This window comes from Danio rerio, chromosome 4 (assembly GCF_049306965.1).
Source record: "Danio rerio strain Tuebingen ecotype United States chromosome 4, GRCz12tu, whole genome shotgun sequence".
Taxonomy (NCBI): Eukaryota; Metazoa; Chordata; class Actinopteri; order Cypriniformes; family Danionidae; genus Danio; species Danio rerio.
The window spans coordinates 43,643,143-43,664,069 of NC_133179.1; the positions used below are offsets into that span (position 1 = coordinate 43,643,143).

At 41.5% G+C, this 20,927-nt stretch overlaps 2 protein-coding genes across 4 annotated transcripts in view; both read right to left on the reverse strand.

Moving 5' to 3' along the window:
- The window catches only part of si:dkey-151g22.1, a 46,326-nt gene extending 27,441 nt beyond the window's left edge, over positions 1-18,885 (reverse strand). The window contains exons 1-7 of one of the 3 annotated variants that reach the window (XM_073946397.1): positions 18,729-18,885; positions 16,273-16,384; positions 15,602-15,709; positions 3,894-3,953; positions 3,425-3,532; positions 1,023-1,087; positions 443-527 (exon numbers count right to left, since the gene is read on the reverse strand). In XM_073946397.1, the coding sequence (XP_073802498.1) occupies positions 443-527; positions 1,023-1,075 (138 nt within the window). In that variant the 5' untranslated portion in view covers positions 1,076-1,087; positions 3,425-3,532; positions 3,894-3,953; ... (1 more) ...; positions 16,273-16,384; positions 18,729-18,885. Of the gene's footprint in view, positions 1-442; positions 528-1,022; positions 1,131-3,424; positions 3,533-3,893; positions 3,954-15,601; positions 15,710-16,272; positions 16,385-17,185; positions 17,265-18,728 lie in introns of those variants that run through there. The other 2 variants (XM_068219692.2, NM_001144046.1) reach the window with 2 other exon arrangements.
- Positions 1-20,927, reverse strand: part of LOC137491225 (uncharacterized) — a 482,468-nt gene that overhangs the window by 416,472 nt on the left and 45,069 nt on the right. The window lies entirely within an intron of this gene.

Genomic DNA, 20,927 nt, shown 5'->3' on the forward strand with positions numbered 1-20,927 from the left:
TACTGGAGTTCCCCAACCGAAGGGGAACATCAGCATCCCAGCATACAGATTTCAATTATTACATTTAGATTTAAAAGAAGTCTAACAGGTGTTTACCAACAGCCCAAACCTAAACTAGTCATCAGATATGCAGCAGTGTGAAGTCTGTCTAATCTGTGTATTTGATGACTAGTCTAGTTTTGGACTATAGTTAGATGTTTATTCGATTTTTAGGTTTATCATTTTACGTGCATTACAGGTGTGAAAACAATTTTTGAATAATTCAGTGAACTGCAGTCAATTATTCCTCACTTGACAAATACTTTTTAATTCCTAAAACTTTTAATTACATGAAAAATGACAGTTACAAATGAAAGGTGTTGCAGAAGCAGGATCTTTTTCAGTGACCATTTTGTGTGTTATATTTACAATTTAAATATGAATCAAAATGAGTTTTTCCTACCTGGAAGATCCACTGGAGATTGTCTGTGAAACTCTTGTGTCTCCTGTGAGTCTCGTCTCCTGAATCTGATAACTCATATTCAACACTGTTAACAGATAAAACAACTGTAATTATACAATTTGAGGCAAACAGATACAGATATATCTTACAAACACTGAAATTAATGAATATTCTGTATAGTGCTGCTCATAATAAGGAGACAGTCGAGATCGTGGATGGTGTGGTCCAATCGGATCACTACGGTGTCATGTATTACATTTTTTCCAATGCTTCATTTAGATATATTTACAAAACAGTTAGGTTATAAACATCTTCAAAACACAAATCATAGAAATAATATTTGAAAAGGCATGACATTGAGTAAAAGATGACATGAGCAATCTTTTTTTTAATACTGACACTGAATAAGAAACTAAATCTGCCACTAGGTGTCTGTAAATGAGTCACCAAAGTCATTGAGTCATTGGATTCATTTACACAACTGATTCGTTCAGGATTGGCTCTCTTTACTGAACTGTTGGTTCACAATACTATGCCTGAAACAATCCATGTGTGAGCAATAATGTAGAATACTAAATACCTTCGGGCAGATGATGGTGTTTTCTCTCTGAGGTTTGGTGGAGGACGATCCATTGACCTGTTACTCTTGAGAGACACAGAGCCAGACACACATGATCCTGATCTTACACTGAACACACAAACACACCAGAGGAATAAACTGCAGACAAACTTCAGTCTCCTTTAAAAGTGTATTAAAACTGACAAAAGAGAAAATTATTGGGAAAAAAACACATTTCACCCGGCACCAAACTAGCACGAAGTAACTCTTAGCTCAAGGTCTGGCTGATCAGGTTTGTTAAACAGATTAGACTTACAGTGCGTACGGAAAGTATTCAGACCCACACTGTGTTCTGTTGCAACCATTTGCTAAAATCATTTAAGTTCATTGTTTCCTCATTAATGTCCACACAGCAGCCCATACTGACAGAACAACACTAAACTGTTGATGCTTTTGCAGATTTATTAAAACAGAAAAGCTGAAATATCACATGGTTCAGAGCCTTCTCACTGAACTCAGGTGCTGTTCATTTCTTCTGATTCTCCTTGAGATGGTTCTTCCCCTTCAGTTGAGTCCAGTTGTGTTTGATTACACTGATTGGACTTGATTAAAGCCACACATCCGTCTATATAAGGGCTTACAGCTCAAAATGCATCTCAGAGCCAATGAGAATCATGAGGTCAAAGGAACTGCCTGAACAGCTCAGAGACTGAATTGTGGCAAGGCACAGATCTGGCTAAGGTTACAGAAACATTCCTGCTGCACTAAAGGTTTCTCAGAGCACAGTGACCTCCATAATCCTTGAATGGAAGATGTTTGGGATGATCAGAACATTTTCTTGAACTGGCTAAACTGAGCTGTTGGGGAGAAAATCCTTGGTGAGAGAGGTGAAGTAGAATCCAAAGATCACTGTGGCTGAGCTCCAGAGATGCAGTTGGAAGATGGGAGAAAGTTGTAGAAAGTCAACTATCACTGCAGCCCTCCACCAGTCAGGGCTTTATGGCCCAACAGAAGTCTCTCCTCAGTGGAGTTTCCTAAAAAAACACCTGAAGGACTTCACAATGGTGAGAAATAAGATTCTCTGGTCTGATGAGACAAAGATAGAACATTTTGGCCTTAATTCTAATCGGTATGTGTGGAGAACACCAGACACCAGATCACATGTCCAATACAGTGCCAACAGTGGAGCATGGTTGTGGCAGTGCTTCAGGACATCAGACTGGGGCAAATCTTAAACTTCCAACAACACAATGACCCTAAGCACACAGCTAAAAGAAAACAAAGCAGTGGCTTCACAACAACTGTGACTGTTCCTGAATGGTCTAAGCCCTGACTTAAACCCAATTGAGCATTTCTGGAGACAGCTAAAATGGCTGTCCACCAACATTTACCATCCAACCTGACAGCAGAGGATCTGCAAGGAGGAATGGCAGAGGATCCCCAAATCCAGGCGTACATGTGGTAAAGAGCGCATGCCCTTCCAGCTGCAACCCATCACTGGGAAACACCCATACACTCACACTCATAACATGTGATATTTCATATAACAAAAAAGTAAACGATTCTGTGTTTTTCTTTCAATATGGGTTGTCGTGTTTTCATTACTGAGGAAAAATAACTTAAATGACAAACTGGATTAAGCAACATTTGTGAATAAAACAGAGTCTTCATCCAAAGAGTCAGAGAGAAGAAAATTGTCACTTTCTCCTGACCTGGCACTACATATCAGCCAGAGAAATGCAGTTTTGTGAAGCCACTGTAGGCCTTTTTTCTTCTATATTAAATGAGTTGTGCCTCAGAAGAGGAAACACAATGGACACTCTGCGGCTTTGTCCATAAATGTCATCCCATCATCACATGATCTGTTATAACTTAATCACATGACTTTATTGATGCACAAGCTGGAAATTATTGTAAAATCATAGTCTATGTATATAATCCGAAATGTCCATCATGTTTTATTCATTCATTCATTTTCTTTTTATCTTATTTCATTTATTAATCTGGGGTCGCCACAGAGGAAAGAACCACCAACTTATTCAGCATATGTTTTACGCAGCGAATGCCATTCCAGCTGCAACCCATCACTGGGAAACATCCAAACACACATATTCACACTCATACCACATGTATTGGTACTGTGAGGGAAACCGCATTTCAGATAATGCAAGTACATAATTTAGCAAATATATAACACGTTATACCTGTTTCATTGTATTTATGCTATTGTTTATGATCCATTTTTAGGCATCTGTTTTATTTATGATCATTCAATGTCTAAATAATGTATTAGAACTTAATATTTAAACATTTAATACAAAGTTTATACACAGATGCATATTTCTGAACAATAAAATCTCATGATGAATACTGAAATATTTGCAAACAGTCCATGTGAGATTAATAAAACACACACACAATACCTTTGGGCAGGTGATGGTGTTTCCTCACTGAGGTTTGGTGGAGGACGATCCATTAACCCGTTACTCTTCAGAGACACAAAGCTTGACACACATGATCCTAATCTCACACTGAACACACAAACACACCAGAGGAATAAACTGCAGGACGAGCACATTTAAATACATTTCTAGTTGACCTTTATTTAATCACCTCCATAAGCACAAGCTGAAACTGTTCTGCAGTCAGTTTTAACTCTGATGTTGAACAGGACATTAAACCTGACACATGACACACATTAAGCTCTGGTAAATATGAACACAGATGAAGCTGTCTGTAATCTAGAATGATCTAAACACATTTGCTGAAGCTGTAAACTGAAGCTTTGTCCATCATTTGATCAGGCAATAGCAACACAATTAAGTGTATTGTTGTTTGTCTTTGTTCTTCAGAGAAAGTGTTGAAATAATGGTGTAAAAACAGAGTCAATACCTGTGTTTCTCTGAGAGAGAGTCCTTTACTCGCTCCTCTGCCATACTGCAGCTAAAACACCTATGCAGACAATAGCAGAGCTTTCAGGAAACAATCATACTATATATATATATATATATATATATATATATATATATATATATATATATATATATATATATAGTCCTTAACATGAATGCAGTTGGTTTAACCCCTGATCTGACATCCCAGCTGTTTCACATTTGATTTAAGATAAATGCATTATATATAGAGTTTATCAAGAGAAGTTCAGGTTCAGCTAATTGTTGATTTAGTTAGTATTAAAGTGTCTCTCTACTAAAGAGGCTCTTTGGTTAATGAGTTACTCTGACAGTAAAGGGTTAAATGCAGTGTTGTTTACATTTACATTTACATTTAGTCATTTAGCAGACGCTTTTATCCAAAGGTTGTTTAAGGATCGTCAGCTTGTTGTTTTTCAGCAGCTTTTCTTCCTGTTCAACCGGAAGGTCTGCTTTAACTTTACTTTTGATTTGGTGACTCTGAATGTTTAGAGTTATATTTAATGCTGAATTTTTGGACACTATTGAGTAGAGCTGTGAACCTACACTAGTCTCATGGTTCGGTTCGGTTACGATTATCATGCCATCGATTTGGTTCAATTCGACGGTGCTTTCCATACACAGTTTTATATTTTCTTCACAGCAGCATTTCTTGTATTAAAATGTATGAATATATTTATATTTATATGCTATTTGTAATACAATTTTGTCATTTAATACAAACAGTCAGATATATAAACTGTAACTTTAAACAACACGAGCATTTAGCAAATAATATAAACAAATATAAATATCCAGCTCAATTTCTGATCCTTGTCTAGTTCTCTTACACCCCTTTGATTGGTCACACCCTCAAAAAAAAAAAAAAACGGTTGCGATTGGCTCTTGCGTGCTGCGTTCTTCACAGATGAGTGATGCTGATAAAGGCTAGTTCACACTACAGGATTTTAAACATCAGCAGATCGCTGTGCCGTTCACACTACATGACTTGACTTTGTGTCTTTTAATCTCTGAGGTGTTCACACTACGCAACACTCTGTGAATGATCCACAAGAGGGGGGTCACACACTACATGATCTGACAACAACTCATTCCCCATCAGCTCATTCAAGCTACCAAACCACAGCCAATAAAATTTTGAGGGAGGAGTCGTCAGAAAAAGCTGAACACTATTGGCTGCTTGTGTGCTGATGACATCACTGACAGTGTTTCAAGCTTTGTAGAAAGCATTTAAAAACATCGTCAAATCAGCTGATTTATCAGCGGATTAATCACTCATCTGCAAGGTTTCAGTGGATAGATACACAGAGAGTTTTTAATTTTTGCAATTTTATAACTCTTTGAAATAAAACTAACATATTTATAACACCCTGCCGTTTTCTAACTATCAGTGTATTTCTTTCTAACATTGTTATTTTTTTTATTACAAAACAGTAAAGAACTGAGCATTTCTGCCTTAAATTACCATATTGGTCAAAATGACTGCATGCATGTCTGATACTTTTCACTGTGATTTTAAATATGTGTGCATTTTCTTGCCTAGCAATTTTCTGCTAACATAAACAAAACTTTCTGATGGCAAAAACATCAATTTACTTCAGATATCTTTCAAAACAGCATATTCTGTGCTGTTAAATAGCTCCTGTTTGAAAGTGAAAATGAAAGCCAAGACCTTCAAGTGTTTTAGTATCTTATCTACATATTTATAGGCTGTATTACCAAAAAAAGGTTATATTTTTAGGGTAATGGTGTCATTAAATATGATTCCAGACATTCAAAGCTTAATTTTAATATCTCAATAATAGCTTTAAATGTAAATATGTTGTGATAATAAGGCGTTTTATATAAGAAACGGCCAGAATGAGCAGTATGGTAATTCTAATAGTTACAGAATTCTAGTTCCACTGTTAATATATCCTACTCTCATGTCTGTGCTAACGCAGAATGAAGCGAGTGCACCGATGCCCATTCTGACCAATCACAGATGTTTCTGCTGAGCTCCTGAGCACACAGACATTCAGCTCATGCTGATATGGTCTCTCATTGGCTGCAGCTCGTCACTACATCTGACCACACGTGGGGTTGAGTCGGCCGACGGCTCTGGAATATTTAGCATGCTAAATGTTGGATTGCCGTCTCCGAGGTGTCGGCGACACGTCAGCGAGCCTCGTTGCTGCGTTGTTCAGTAGTTCACACATAAAGAGCGGCGAGCACCGAGCACCCGCAGATTTCTTCCCGATCACAGCCCGATCTTTCGGCGAGCTCGTTAACTTCCAAATCGTGCTCAAATCAGGCTTAAAATCCTCTAGTTTGAACTAGGCATAAGCAGCAGGCGGCAGCGGCGATCTCACAGCTGATGTATGATAGACACGGTGGAGAAAAGTCTGCAGACACGTGCTTGTTTCTGGATGCAAAAGTAATGCTGTAAAACACCCGCTGTAAAACAGCCGGGCTATAAGAAAAGCCACGCCAGCAGGTGAAATGGGCCACTATTTGTGTGTGTGAGAAAGAGAGAGAGAGACAGAGCGCGCGCACGCGAGAGAGAGAAATGGAGTAGGCTACTTTCATTCTCTCGATCTCAGTGACATAGGGGCTATTGTTGTATATGTCAGTGAAAGACTGATCCAGCAAACACACACAGTGAAATTGTGCACAGTTTATGAGTTTTAAGTAGTTAAAGTGCTGTAAATACTCGCGATCGCCTCCCTCGCGACAGAGCGCATATGAGGTAAATGACGTCAGTAATAACCGGTTATGATTATTACTGAACCGATACCGAATTGTCTGCGTCTGCATCGCAGTGCACCGAAAAAAACTATTATTTTTGACATCCCTACTATTGAGTCAGTCTGATATAGAAGAGAACAAACACTTTAAAGGGATTAAAAATAAAGCTTTTAGACACAGTGTTTAAATGACCGTGTTTGACTCAAGGCTCTATTTTAACCATCCAAGCACAAAGTGCAAAGCGCAGGGCACAAACGCATTAATGGCATGTCGGAATATAATTTTGCTATTTTAGGGACGGAAAAATCTGCTTTGCGTCATGGCGCATGGTCTAACAGGGTTAAGCTTATTCTATTAATTAGTTATAGGTGTGTTTTGAGAATAAACCAACCAGAGTCTCATCTCCCATTTCCTTTAGGGATCAGTTGCGTTGCGCCATGGTGCATTTGCTGTTTACATGACGACTTTGTCAGTGTAAAAACTGAACGCTTCACTTACGAGAACACAGTTAAACAGAGCATCTGCAACTCGAGGTTGAGAGATGGGCCTCCTTATTCTTTACTTTCACTTTCACTCTTTTGGATAGGAAAACTTCTTGTACGTGTGATAAGATGGGTGTGGTGACTGAAACTTTCACCCACCTATCAGCAGGTGGCACCCTGCTATATAAACTGGGAAGTTCACCCTTGCGGCACGTCATGTCTGACTTCAGGTCTTGTGCGTCACTTCCTTTTTTTGGGTCTCTGGTTGGCAGTGTTTGTAGGTAAGTGCGTTAGCTTTTGGCTGCTGTTAACCTGAGTTTTAGTGTAATACTAATGGTTGGTAGGGCTTTTACATAGACTGTGCACAGGTATGGTTACATTACATGCAGTGGCTTGAATAGACTGGGGAGGCGTTTCCTGGGTGATTTTGTGTAATTATAAGTACTCTGTCACTCTAGTGTTTCCTGGCCCATGTTTAATGGTCTTGTGTTGACTGAGAGACTGTTGCTTCTGATTGTTACACCTTTGGTGAGGGTTTTTGTCTAAGTCATGTGCTTTTTAAGCACTTTCTTATGATCGCGACTAACACTATTTGTTTCATACAGATCCTTCTTCTCTATTGTGAATAACGTTACGTTACTGTCGCCTTTCTGTCAAATTATATGGGTGTGTCCTGCACCGGGCATCTGTTTTAATATCCACGCCCTTCCAGCAGCAATCAGGAGCTCTGCCATCACAGCGAACGAACCGTCGCAGATATCGCCTCTAGTAGAGGGGGGTTCAGTTTAGTTGGGTTGAGTTATGTTTGGGTTGTATTAAGTTTTTACGTTTCACTTTCGTTTTGCGCGTAATTTGACTTTTTAATTTATGTGTTTTGGATGTTGATTTTGTGGTGTTGCTAGTGCTACTGCTTTAAGTTTTAGCAACACCACACATTTTGTTATTTTAGTATCTCATCTTGGTTGTATTGTTTAATTGTGTTTGATTTAGTGATGGGTCGTTCATGAACGATTCGTTCATTTTGAACGAATCTTCAATATGACACGGGAACTACGAGTCCTCTCAGGGAGTTATTCGTTCATCCGCACATCCACACATTTGTGCAGGTGGTATCATTCATTTCAAGTCTTCATTACATTTCGAGTCGTTCATCACGGAAAGGCAGAAGCCAATCATAAGCGTTTAGAGCTCTCAAGTCCTCTATCAGGTCTGAGTCACTCGGTCATCACGGGCCAATCATACGCGTTTAGAGCTGGAAAAAGAATTGAACCGTTCATCTCTCAAGTCTTCTATCTGGTCTGAGTCACTCGGTCATCACGGGCCAATCATACGCGTTTAGAGCCGGAAAAAAGAATTGAACTGTTCATCTCTTGAGTCCTCTATCAGGTCTGAGTCACTCGTTCATCACGGGCCAATCATACGCGTTTAGAGCCGGAAAAAGAATTGAACAGTTCATCTCTTGAGTCCTCGGGTTTGAGTCATTCTTTCACATAAAGAACAAATGACTCAAGACTTGAAAGGTGAACTAATTATCATGGCTTCTATCTGCTCAGACTGTGTACATTGGTTAAGATTATATGTGACTGTCAGTAACGTGAACGAACCACTGACATTAGAAGACATGAAGAGGTGAGCTGAGCAAAGAGACAACAATGCCTTTTTTTATAAAAGAGCTGGTAAACATTGAAGTATTATTTTCTCATCCTTATAGTATTCTATTTATGACTTATTTGTTGTGTGATCAACCTTTTGGGCTAGTTGTAGCAGTGTTTGAAAGCAATTTGTAACATTTTAATAACATTTTTGGCAAATTGAACCAAATGAACAAAATGACTCGAAAAAGATTAGTTCAACTTGATGAATGAGACTCAAAGATTAGAGTCAGTAAAATGATCTGAACTTCCCATCACTAGTTTGATTTTCCTCAGTTGTGATATTAGATTTAAGTATTGTAAGATAGGAAGTTTGGCGTGTCTATTTTCTGTGAGCAACAGTAATTTTTATATTTGATTTGAGTATAGTTTTATCTGTAAATTTACACCTTTTGTGTTTTCCAAGAGCCTGGACCTCACGGGTGGAGGGGCCCTTCAGTGAACTGGTGTGGGACACTTTTTTGAGTGATGTGATGCTGAGTGGGTGAAGTACACAGTGATGTGTCTATAGAGTGCTGTGGATTTATTCTGTGGTGTTCACTCCTCCTGGTGAGAGCCCAGCTCCTGGGCTTAGTGTGTTTGTGTTTATTATTATTATTATTATTATTATTATGTGATTAATGTTGCTTACTCCATAGTGAGGAAATGTGTGTTTAATTGCTGTTTTATGCAAGTGTGCACTATACTGCTTGAGCAGAATAATATTTTGTATTTTTATAAATTGTTTCGCACATTTCTGCCTGCACTTATTTTAAAGGGAACGAACCTATGTCCTTGTTTGGACTTATTCCCCATTAAGTTGGGGTGGCGTAGTCGCTACGATTCTTTATTGAAACACTTTGTGTGTGTGTGTGTTCTTCCTCCTTGCTGCTCTTAAGTATATTTTGGTGTATTGTGTAAGGAAGTGAAATCTACAGCTCAACCTGAGCTAGCCAAAAAACAAACCCTACGCGCCACATACGCACAGACATCTATTATTTTGTTTTGTTTTTGATTTGTTTTAAAACTATTTCTAAATTCTAGTGATGTGCAGATCAATACTAAAATATCAATATCTCCGATACCAGCTTTGTATGTTCTAGAATCGATTATCTTATCAAAATATCGATATTTCAGTAATTTGGAGCAAATATGTAGTTTATTGGAAATAGAAATACAGCGGAAAGTAACCACAATTACCCTAGTTCATCTGAATAATGTAAACTTTGTCGAAACTACTTTGTCCTTCCGCCTGCCAAATCATGTGCATAATACGGCACTGTACACCTGCAGGTCACGCTAGCTAGCCACGCAGCCCGCTGGCCTAGCACGTTTTCAGTCCCGCTATCATTGGATGACCCCAAGTGAAGTTATGTGTGGAGCTACTTCACTTCCATAAACTTAAACGAAGCAGTTTGTAACACATGTAACAAATTTGTGAGGTACTATGGTAATACCACAAACCTAATCAAACATCTACATAGAAATCACAAGAGAGAATATGACTACGTGGTCAGAAGAGGAGGAAAGTAGAGGCACAGCAGGCAGGCACTTTCCAGGCACAATGACCGTGTTTTGTGCCTGGACCTGCGGCAGTCTGCGGAGCTGCGTACAAACGGCTGCGCAGTTGTTCAAATCTGCATTTGCTGACAGACAGCTTACACTACTTATCAGAATAATGAGAGATGTTGGCCCGACTCTATTTAATTGGATGAACATTTTTTAGTTTTATGCCTTACCCAAAGTATAAAAATGCATATAAATACATTTAGATCATTTACTGTAATCATTACTATTAGACTGTGAAGAGACTTTCAACCAGCACAACGCCCAGGTTACGTACGTAACACATGTTCCCCAAATAGGGAATGGAGACGTGTGTCTGTATAAACAGACTTTAGGAGTGCTTTAGACGACCAATCTTTTCTGAAGATATAAAAACGGGCCAATGAAATGCCAATTAATAATAATAATAATTAATAATTCCTTACATTTATATAGCACTTTTCTGGGCACTCAAAGCGCTTTACACAGTGGGGGGAATCTCCTCATCTACCACCAGTGTGCAGCATCCACCTGGATGACGCAACGGCAGCCATTTTGCGCCAGACCGCACACCACACACCAGCTGATTGGTGGAGAGGAGACAGTGATGCAGCCAATTGAATATGGGGATGGTTAGGAGGCCATGATGGACAAAGGCCAGTGGGCAGATTGAATGGAGCTTAGCTCCACAGCTGAAACTGATGAGCCAATTAGGGCTATATTAGTCGGCTGTGTGAGTTAGCTCGTCAGAATTTTGCATGCTGAAGAGCCGATAGCTCAGCTCCCAGCTGGAGACTCAGGTGCTGTGGCAGTGGAGACATACGTCGAAGTTCCTATATGAAGGGGAACGTCCAGGTTACGTACGTAACCCACGTTCCCCGAATAGGGAACGGAGACGTGTGTATAAACAGACTTTAGAAGACTGTATGGAAAGTGCTACGGCAACCAAGCCCGTCACGCGCCTGATGTGTAGTTTGCCAAGCCAAAGCGTGAGCGCACTGACATCACCAAGAGCGTAACCTTCCAACGTCCCCTAGGCCAAACATATTACCATTACATGGGAATAAATGTTTAAGTTAATCGGCGGTCGTAAGTGTGCTTTTACCTAGCTAATATAGACTAGGGATTTTTGGTAATACGACAGTTCGTTGGGAAGCATGAGTCCCCGCAGGGGGAGGACGCGGCAGAGACCACCTGCTACCCAGAAGGGGAGACCTGATGGTAAGGAGGCATATGGACTAGCCCTAATGAGGGGTAGTGTTACATATGATAAGCTGGTTAGCGGTTAGGGAAGACATTGGACCGCCTGATAAGGGAGAACACAACGTGGTAATGATGCATATGGCATCACAAAGTGGGGATGCAGATAGCGGGCACCGATCCTCAATATGCGTGTAGACCAAATGGGCGTACCATTCTGCTCATCATTCTCCTCTGCTGAGTCGATGATGAGGGCCTCGGAGGAACTCTCTAGGATTCGCCTGAGAAGGGAAACTTACTAGCAGAGTAGGATAAAGCGCACGCATCTCCAGGTTAGGGAGCATGGTGCAGCAAGCGTTTGTGACACCGAGCTTAATCCCCCCCCGATTGATTGGGGTTACCCAATAATCGGGAGGAAACTGGCTCCACTCGAAGATTATAGAACCTCGCGAATGTGCTAGGTGTCGCCCAACCCACAGCCCTGCAGATATCTGTGAGAGAGGCGCCGCGTGATAACGCCCATGAGGAAGCGACACCTCTTGTAGTGTGCGCTCTCACCTTAGGAGGGCGCGGCTCGCCCTGGCATTGATAAGCGAAGGCGATGGCATCAACTAACCAGTGGGCCAACCTCTGTTTTGATACGGCACTTTCCTTCTGCCGACCACCGTAACAGATAAAGAGCTGTTCACATGATCTTACATTTTACGTTTTTTCCACGTAAAGGCGCAAAGCGCGAACGGGACAAAGCAGTGAGTGGGTTGAGCCTGCCTCCTCCGAAGGCAGCGCTTGCAGGTTCACCACCTGATCTCTAAATGGGTTGTATGAACCTTGGGCACATAGCCAGACAGGGGTCTCAGGACAACGTGAGAGTAACCCGGCCCGAATTCAAGGCACGATTCGCTGACCGAAAATGCCTCCAGATCCCCAACTCTCTTGAATGACGCCAATGCGATCAGCAGAGCTGTCTTTAATGACAGAATTTAAGAGATGCTGACTTGAGTGGCTCGAACTCTGCAGACCCGCTAGGACTAGAGAGATATCCCAAGAGGGCATGAGAGGGGGGTGGGACGGATTTAACCGCCAGAGTCAGAGAAATAGACTCCACTTCAGGGCATAGGCATGCCTCGTAGAGGGTGCTCTAGCCTGAGTGATGGTGTTAAGTACCGTGGGCGGTAAGTCACCTAAGTCTTCCGCGCTCTGTCTATGGACCACACGGTCAGGGAATAAAACAGCTGGCAATGTGCGTTCTCGGTGGAAGCAAACAGATCGATCTGGGCTTCCCCGAAGCGAGACCATATCAGCTGGACCGAATCGGGATGGAGTCTCCACTTCCCTCGGGACACTAGCTGCCGTGAGAGCGCACTGGCTGCATGGTTGAGCTCGCCCAGAATGTGGATGGCACGCAGCGATTTCAGCCGCGTGTGACTCCAAAGGAGCAGACGGTGAGCGAGCTGAGACATGCGGCAAGAGCCTATACCCCCCATACGATTGATATAGGCAACGAACCCCCGGCTGCATGCTCGTTGTACACGGCCCTCCAGCCCATGCTGGAGGCATCTGTCATCACGACAATATGCCTGGATACTAGCCCTAGGGGCACTCCGGCCTGTATAAAAACCAGATCCGTCCAGGGGCTAAGGGTGCGGAGACACAGCGAAGTGACGCGCACCCGGTGCGTGCCCGCGTGCCATGCTCGTCTGGGGACTCGATTGCAAAGCCAACGCCGAAGTGGTCTCATATGCAGCAAATTGAGTGGCGTGACCGCGGCTGCGGATGCCATATGCCCCAGGAGCATCTGAAAACATTTCAGTGGGACCACTATCTTCCTGTGGAGCTTGCTTACACAGGAAAGCATCAGCCTGGTGCGCTCCTTGGAGAGGTGCGCAACCATAGTGACCGAATCCAGTTCCAGCCCGAGATAAGAGATCCTCTGCACAGGGCAAAGTTTGCTCTTCTCTCGGTTGACCTGAAACTTCAACAGGTCAAGGTGCCGAAGCACTTTGTCTCTGTGCATAATCAGCTGATCGCGGAACGAGGCTAGATGAGTCAATCGTCGCGATAGTTGAGTATGCGGATGTCCACAAGGCGCAGCGTGCTAGGGCACCCTCCTCGAGCTTGGGGAAAACGTGCAGAGACAGAAAGAGTCCAAAGGGGAGGACTTAGTATTGCCACGCTCGTCCTTCGAACACGAACCGGAGAAAAAAGCGGTGGCGTGGAAGAAAGGAGATGTGAAAACATGTGTCCTTCAGGTCTATTGCTGCAAACCAATCCTTTGGACGGATGCTCTGAATTAAGCGTGTCTGCGGGAGCATTCTGAAAAGCATTTTGAATAAATGACAGTTCAGTTTGCGCAGATTAAGGATTGGCCTTGACCTCCCGCTCTTTTTGGGCACAATGAAATACGGGCTGTAAAACCCGGACCTCATCTCGGCTAGAGGGACCTGCTCGATTGCATCCTTCGCCAGGAGGACAGCAATTTCCTCTCGCAAGATAGGGGTGCTCTAGGGGATCACCCTCGTGAAAAGGACATCCGTAAACTTGAGAGGGCGAATAGCGAACTGAATCGCATAGCCGAGTCAGACCGTCCGTATGAGCCACCGCAACGCGCTGAGCGGTGCTAACCAAGCCAGCAGAGTGCGCGCTAATGGCACCATCGGAAGGGGCAGCTCGGGATGGGAGTGCTCATCCTGGGAAGCAGAGCGTCCCGAGGAAGAGCTGAAAATAAGATAATTTCTCTTACCTTCCTCCCTGGATCTCGCGGTGAGGCCAGAGTGAGAGAAAGGAGTCCGTTCTGCTGCACTCTGAGGGCCTGAGGCGAGGGGTCCTGGCGCTGCAAGATGGAAGGTGGAGCGTTCCACACTGGCAGTGCTCGGGTTTGCGCATCCGGAGAGAGAGGAAACTGCTCTTTTGGAAATTTGGTTGCCGTTAGCCCGGAGGCCGGCAGCGATGAGTTTAGAGTCATTGAGGACTGATGTAATAATCCTCGGCCCCCCACCAAGGAAAGAGCAGGTCCCCTCTTCTCCGAATGGCCCGTCCCGGGAACGCTTCACGGTCCGTTTACCGGACTTAACAGCACCCTGGGGCGGTGGCGTCGCATTCCCGCGGGAGGCTCGGCATTGCCGCTTGGCCGTGGAGCCAATTAATTTATATCCTATCTATATCCTTAATATTTTAATTATTTTTCATATGTAAAGATATTTGTGTATTGCTGTACATCCTGTATGTGTTAAGCAATGTGTAAGCGAGGCACAACTAACAAGCTCTGGGCTAAACTTTAGACGTCCTCTAAGCAGGTCTATTGAAATTTTTTTTTTAGTTCCTCAGAATAGCAATGCATCAGCAATGCGCCTCAACAAGCCTATTTTTTTAGACCAGAACGCTTATGGAAACATATATGAGCGCAAATGCATTTGCTATTTAAACAGCGTGCTGCAAAACATAAAAACGACTTTTGTGGTAAGCTGAAACTAGCAAACAACAGTTGCGTCGCGCCTTGCGCTGCATTGTGCCGGATGTATGATAGGCCCCTTTGTCTCTAGATCATTAAAATAGAGCCCATGAATATCTGTATGATGGGATTGTTTGCATATGAATGCTTCTTAAATTACATATGAACCTTGTCGATTTTTGTGTCTCTCTGCTCTGTGGATTATATTTTTGGTATTTGTCTGCCACCTTGTTACTTGGATTATTTTGTGTTTGCTTTAATCTTCACCTTGCCATTTGTACTTTTATTTAGGCAGATGATTCTTTTGTCTCTTTATTTAAAACTCACTATGACAAAAAGGACATTTTACTACCAGAGTTTATTCGGATGCATTATTTTAGGTAAAAAAAATAATAATATGGAAATGTTTTATGGTCAGATATTTATGCCGATTAGGACTATGGATGAATACATACAGAACAATTCAAGTTAGAAAAATATATAATACCATTCAAGTCTTTTCTGGACATTTCACTGAAAAAAAATCCTTAAAGTGTGTGTGTATATATATATATAATTTATTTATTTATTTATTTTTAAATCCTGATGAACACTGCTGACAGTTTTTGTGTGAACAATAGAGTAAACCACAAAATACCTTTTGGCAGATGATGCTTTTTTCTCACTGAGCAAAGAATCTGTGTTGATTTTCTGACGTTGTTTTGAGCGCTCAAGCATTTGAGACAAAAGTGATACTGATCTCATCCTGAAAACACAAACACACCAGAGGAATAATCTGCAGAATAAACTTCAATCTCTTATATAAGAGTTTAGATATTTTTATCTGTGGAATTAAAAAAGAACACAGAAACCAGATGAAGGAATATAAAAAAACAATATTTGCATCTATAGGAATTAACTTAATCTCTGAAAATGTATGTAAAGTCTGAAAAACAAATATATATTATAATTCCCTTCACTGAACTATGAACTGTAAGTTTATCATGCACATTTGTATTAAATGTTCTAGTTCATTCCATCTTCATTTGATCTCCTCTATAAGCACAAGCTGAAACTGTTCTGTGGTCAGTGTTAACTCTGATGTTGTGCAGGACTTTAAACAGCACACATCACACATATTCAGCTCTGATAAATATTCTGATCGAGCTGTCTGTAATCTAGAATGATCTAAACACATTTGCTGAAGCTGTAAACTGAAGCTTTGTCCATCATTTGATCAGGCAATAGCAACACAAATAAGTGCATTGTTGTTGGTCTTTGTTCTTCAGAGAAAGTGTTGAAATAATGGTGTAAAAACAGAGTCAATACCTGTGTTTCTCTGAGAGAGAGTCCTTTACTCGCTCCTCTGCCATACTGCAGCTAAAACACCAATGCAGACATTAGCAGAGCTTTGAGGAAACAATCAGCCGCTGACCATCACCTGGAGATGACAATATATTGAGATGAAGAACAGCACACTTTATATTCTTCAAATGAATGCAGTTCCCTGATCTGACACCTCATATATTTCACATTTAATATATGTTATATACTTTGTCGAGTGACATACTACACCAGGGGCCACCAAACTTGTTCCTGAAGGGCCGGTGTCCTGCAGATTTTAACTCCAACCCTAATCAAACACACCTGAACAAGCTAATCAAGGTCTTCCTAGGTATACTTGAAACAACCAGGCAGGTGTGTTGAGGCTAGTTGGAGCTAAACCCTGGAGGGACACCGGCCCTCCGGGACCGAGATTGGTGACCCGTGTACTACACATTTAGTTAGTACTCAAAACGTCTGCTGACAGTTAAGGGTTAAATGTAATTTGTTTAGTGAAAATCAGCATTTTAATAATTAAAATAAATTAACACAACCAAGCTTTAAAAAACAATCTGAACCTACTCTTTTAAAGCTCGTTTTTCAGCAGCTTTTCTTCATGTTCACCTGGAAGGTCTGCTTTAACTTTACTTTTGATTTCGTAGCTCTGAATGTTTAGAGTTATATTTAATGCTGAATTATTGAAACTATTGAGTCAGTCTGATATAGAAGAGAACAAACACTTTAAAGGGATTAAAAATAAAGCTTTTAGACACAGTGTTTAAATGAGCGTGTTTGACTCAGTGTTTAATCTGTGTTTGGGGATTTGATCTTTAGGATCAGACATTTAAATCACACTCACACATATAAAACCCCTTCATCATCTCCACAAATCAGCGTAATGTAGAAGTGTTAAACTCACATGCAGAAGTACAGACGCTCTTGTGCAGCAGGAACACAATCTGAGCTCTTTCACTCTTTCACTTCACTAAAACACACCTTTGTGATCTACAGGTATATCCTGAAATATTATTGGCTCCACAGAGTGACACTTACATGAATATTCATGAGACTCTCCTGACTGTGGGCGTGTCCTGAAGACAACACAAACCACTGGAGCTGAAGATATCTGTGCAGATTCTCTAAACTCAAATGTGTTGAAGGAAGATTTAGAGAAGGTATTTAAGATGATATCTGAGAGGTCTCTGAAGAATATTTAGAGAAATGTTGAATCTTTAAAATAAGATTAGAGATTTATATATAAATGAGTACACCTCATACATATCTCTCTGTTATATTATAATTTTCTATAGGGTGCTGTTCACTAATATTCAATAAGTGTGTTTATACAATATGTTGAAAAGGTTTAGGGATTTATTGGTAGTTTGGGACTGATTGACAGCTATACCTTATACCAGCATAAGCCCACTTTACAGTCGGCAGCCATTTTGCAGGGTGCAGAGCAGTCTTCAAACACTCCAGTGGTAAACCCCTCAGAAATTCAAACTCCAGGCAAGAATGCATACTGTCATTACTGTGACAATAAAGACCACTAGCTAAATTCAGTGCCCAAATTTTGCACAGCTAACCAGAGAAATCAAAACTAACTGGATTAAGATGAATGAGATTCTGGAGGTGCGGACGAAAACATCAAGCTGCTCAATGCAGGTTAAAGGGCATCTGTAAAAATTGTAAAGGCAAACACCTAAATGTCCTGCATGACCTCAACACAAAATCAGCTGAGATGAAGCAAGTTGAAATTCAATTCAATTCAATTGAAATGCCTCAAGAAAGTCAGATCCTGTACCTTGATTGGCCAGCAAATGGCAGCCAGGTCATGTTGAAAATCAGTAAAATGTTGTTACACAATGGCGGGCATTCACTAATGGCTTATGCAATTCTGGATGATGGGTCTGAACGTACCATCTTGCTTCATGATGCAGCAGAACAACTTAAGCCTAATAGACAGGAAGAGAAGCTTTTTTTAAGGACAGTTCGACATGACACCTAATTTATTCATGGTTTAAAAGTATCTTTCACTCTTTCTCCAGCATATCAGCCAGACAAAAGATTCAAAATAAAGAGTGTTTTCACTGCAGCAAATTTGGATCTGGCTAAACATTCACATCTAGTAGCCCTATTGTAAAAGAAATATAAACATCTCAAAGTACTGCCTCTTTTTGCATTTCCGCAGGCCCAGCCAGTGCTGCTTATAGGTTCTGATCATCACTACTTTATCACCCAGATGGAGCCAGTACAGCAAGAGCCCAGAACTGGCAAAGGTGTACAACCTGTACAACCTAAGAAATTGAAAAGCTGGAGCAATCTGGTTATGCGATCAAACTGTCACAAAAAAAACAATCAAGCAAACACATGAATCCTGGTAAACATATTAAACATATGGTGCACCATAATGGCTAACACAGGGTAGTGTACAATTGTTCCTTCATGTATCAAGGCCATACCCTTAATGAGTATTTGCTGCCTGGGCCCACTCTTCCTTCCACCTTGTTAGGAGTGTTGCTTCGCTGTAGAGAGGATTTTGTTGCCATCATGAGTGACTTTAAAGGCATGTTCCATTAGATTTGGCTGCTCGAAGAAGATAGACAGCTTCTTAGATTTCTGTGGAGAGACATGCAACGCGATAATCCAGTCAGCATCTATGAGTGGCAAGTTCTGCCATTTGGGACAACATGTAGTCCATGCTGCGCAATATTTGCTGTCATCAAACATGTCCAGGAGAATACTGTCCCAGGTGAAGACACACGTGCAGCTGTGGAGAAACATTTCTATGTGGACAATTACCTGCAGAGTGTAATATCAACTGAAAAAGTAGCCGAACTGGTGAACAAGCTGCAGACTCTACTTATGTCTGGGGGGGTCGAATTAAGGCGGTGGGGTTCTAACATCCCGTCTGCTGTTGCTCACCTTCCTACATAAGCTAGACCTGAGAAAAATGAGCTTTAGCTTTCTGAAAAGCAGCGAGATGTTTCTGAGTCCACCATGGGTCTACGTTAGCTCTGCCAAACAGACACACTTGGTTACAAAACTCATCCAAGGGAGCCACAAATACCCACAATGAGGTACGCCTACCATGTCTAGCCAGTCAGTATGACCCACCAGAGTACATAATCCCCTACACAACACTAGCTAAAGCATTGGTTCAAAGGTTATGGGATTAAAAAAAACATGGGTGGGATGACCCATTGCTGCCAATCGAACTTGTGCAAGCCTGGCAAGAATGGGAGAAGGAACTGCAGCACCTGAACAACATTGCCATACCACAGTGCTACACCAGCACAGAGCTAGATTCTGAGTCCTGCTTAGGAGACATCCACATATTCTGTAATGCTTCAAGTCATGCATATGGTTCAGCAGCATATTTGAGAACACAGAGTCTTTAAGGCCAAGCTGAGGTTGCATTTGTCACAGCCAGATCACGAGTGTTCCAAAAACAACAGCTATCTGTACCCAGTCTGGAACTTTGTGCAGCACTTAGTGGAGCTCAACTAGCAAAAGTTCTAGAAAGGAAACTGACACTGAACAATCAGAAGGTTCATTTATGGAGTGACTCTAAGACAGTCTTGTCCTGGATCCAGTCCGATTCATGCAGATATGAAGTGTTTGTGGGTACATGAATCGCAGAGATTCAGGAGCTGACTGCAAACAATCCAGCAGACTACATAACCCACTGCAAAACCCTTCAGCAGCTCTCAGTTCACAGTCAGTGGCAGCAGGGACCTCAATTTCTGTGGCAAGACTCAAGTACCTGGCCTTAAGATACAAGGAAATCAGTCCTAGACATTACTGATGAGGAGAGTAGGGTAACCTTTTGTAGCCTGACCACGATAGACTACTCTGATATAATGCAAGAATTCTCGCAGTACCACAGCTTTGATCAGTTGGTGAAACATAAAGCACAAGAGCAGTTATAGCAAACTAATCAAACCCAAGAAGTATGTGCCCAAGACCATGCAGCTGCTGAGTACTTAGTCCTGAAGAAGGCACAAGCCATGTGCTTTCCAGCTAAACTTAATGCATTAAAGGGTAACAAACCCTTACATTCCAACAGTAGATTATTAGCCCTAGCCCCTGAGCTTGACCAGTCTCCTGGATTTATAAAAGTCGGTGGTCGTCTGAGACATAGTGAACTGCTTAAGCCAGATACCGTCCACCCAATTGTACATGAACCCAAACACCCACTCAGTCAACTCCTCATTCAGCATTATGATGAAAAACTCCATCATCCTGGCACAGAAAGTGTGTTTGCGGAGTTACGTAGAAAATACTGGATTGATCAAAAAGATATCAACTGTTGAATCGACTGAAGAAATACAGATCCTGTTAAACTGGAGAGTGAAGATGTGAAGATTGAAGAAGAGGCGCTTACAGTAAAAAAAGAATAGTCTGAGGAACGACAGGTCGGTTTATTAAAGCTCATTTCATCTTTGTGTTCACTAAACATCTTCAGCTTAAAGCAGCTAAAGTTGGTTTTATATTCGCATGTTCAGACTTTCTCCTTAATAATATCACTTCAGAAAATGATTCTGTGCTAATTATGACTAGTGAAATCATATGCTGAGTTAAAGTTGCTTTTATATTCCTTTGTTTTGGTATTGTGACAACTTGTGTCTGAAATGGCACGTATGACTTCAACATAACAT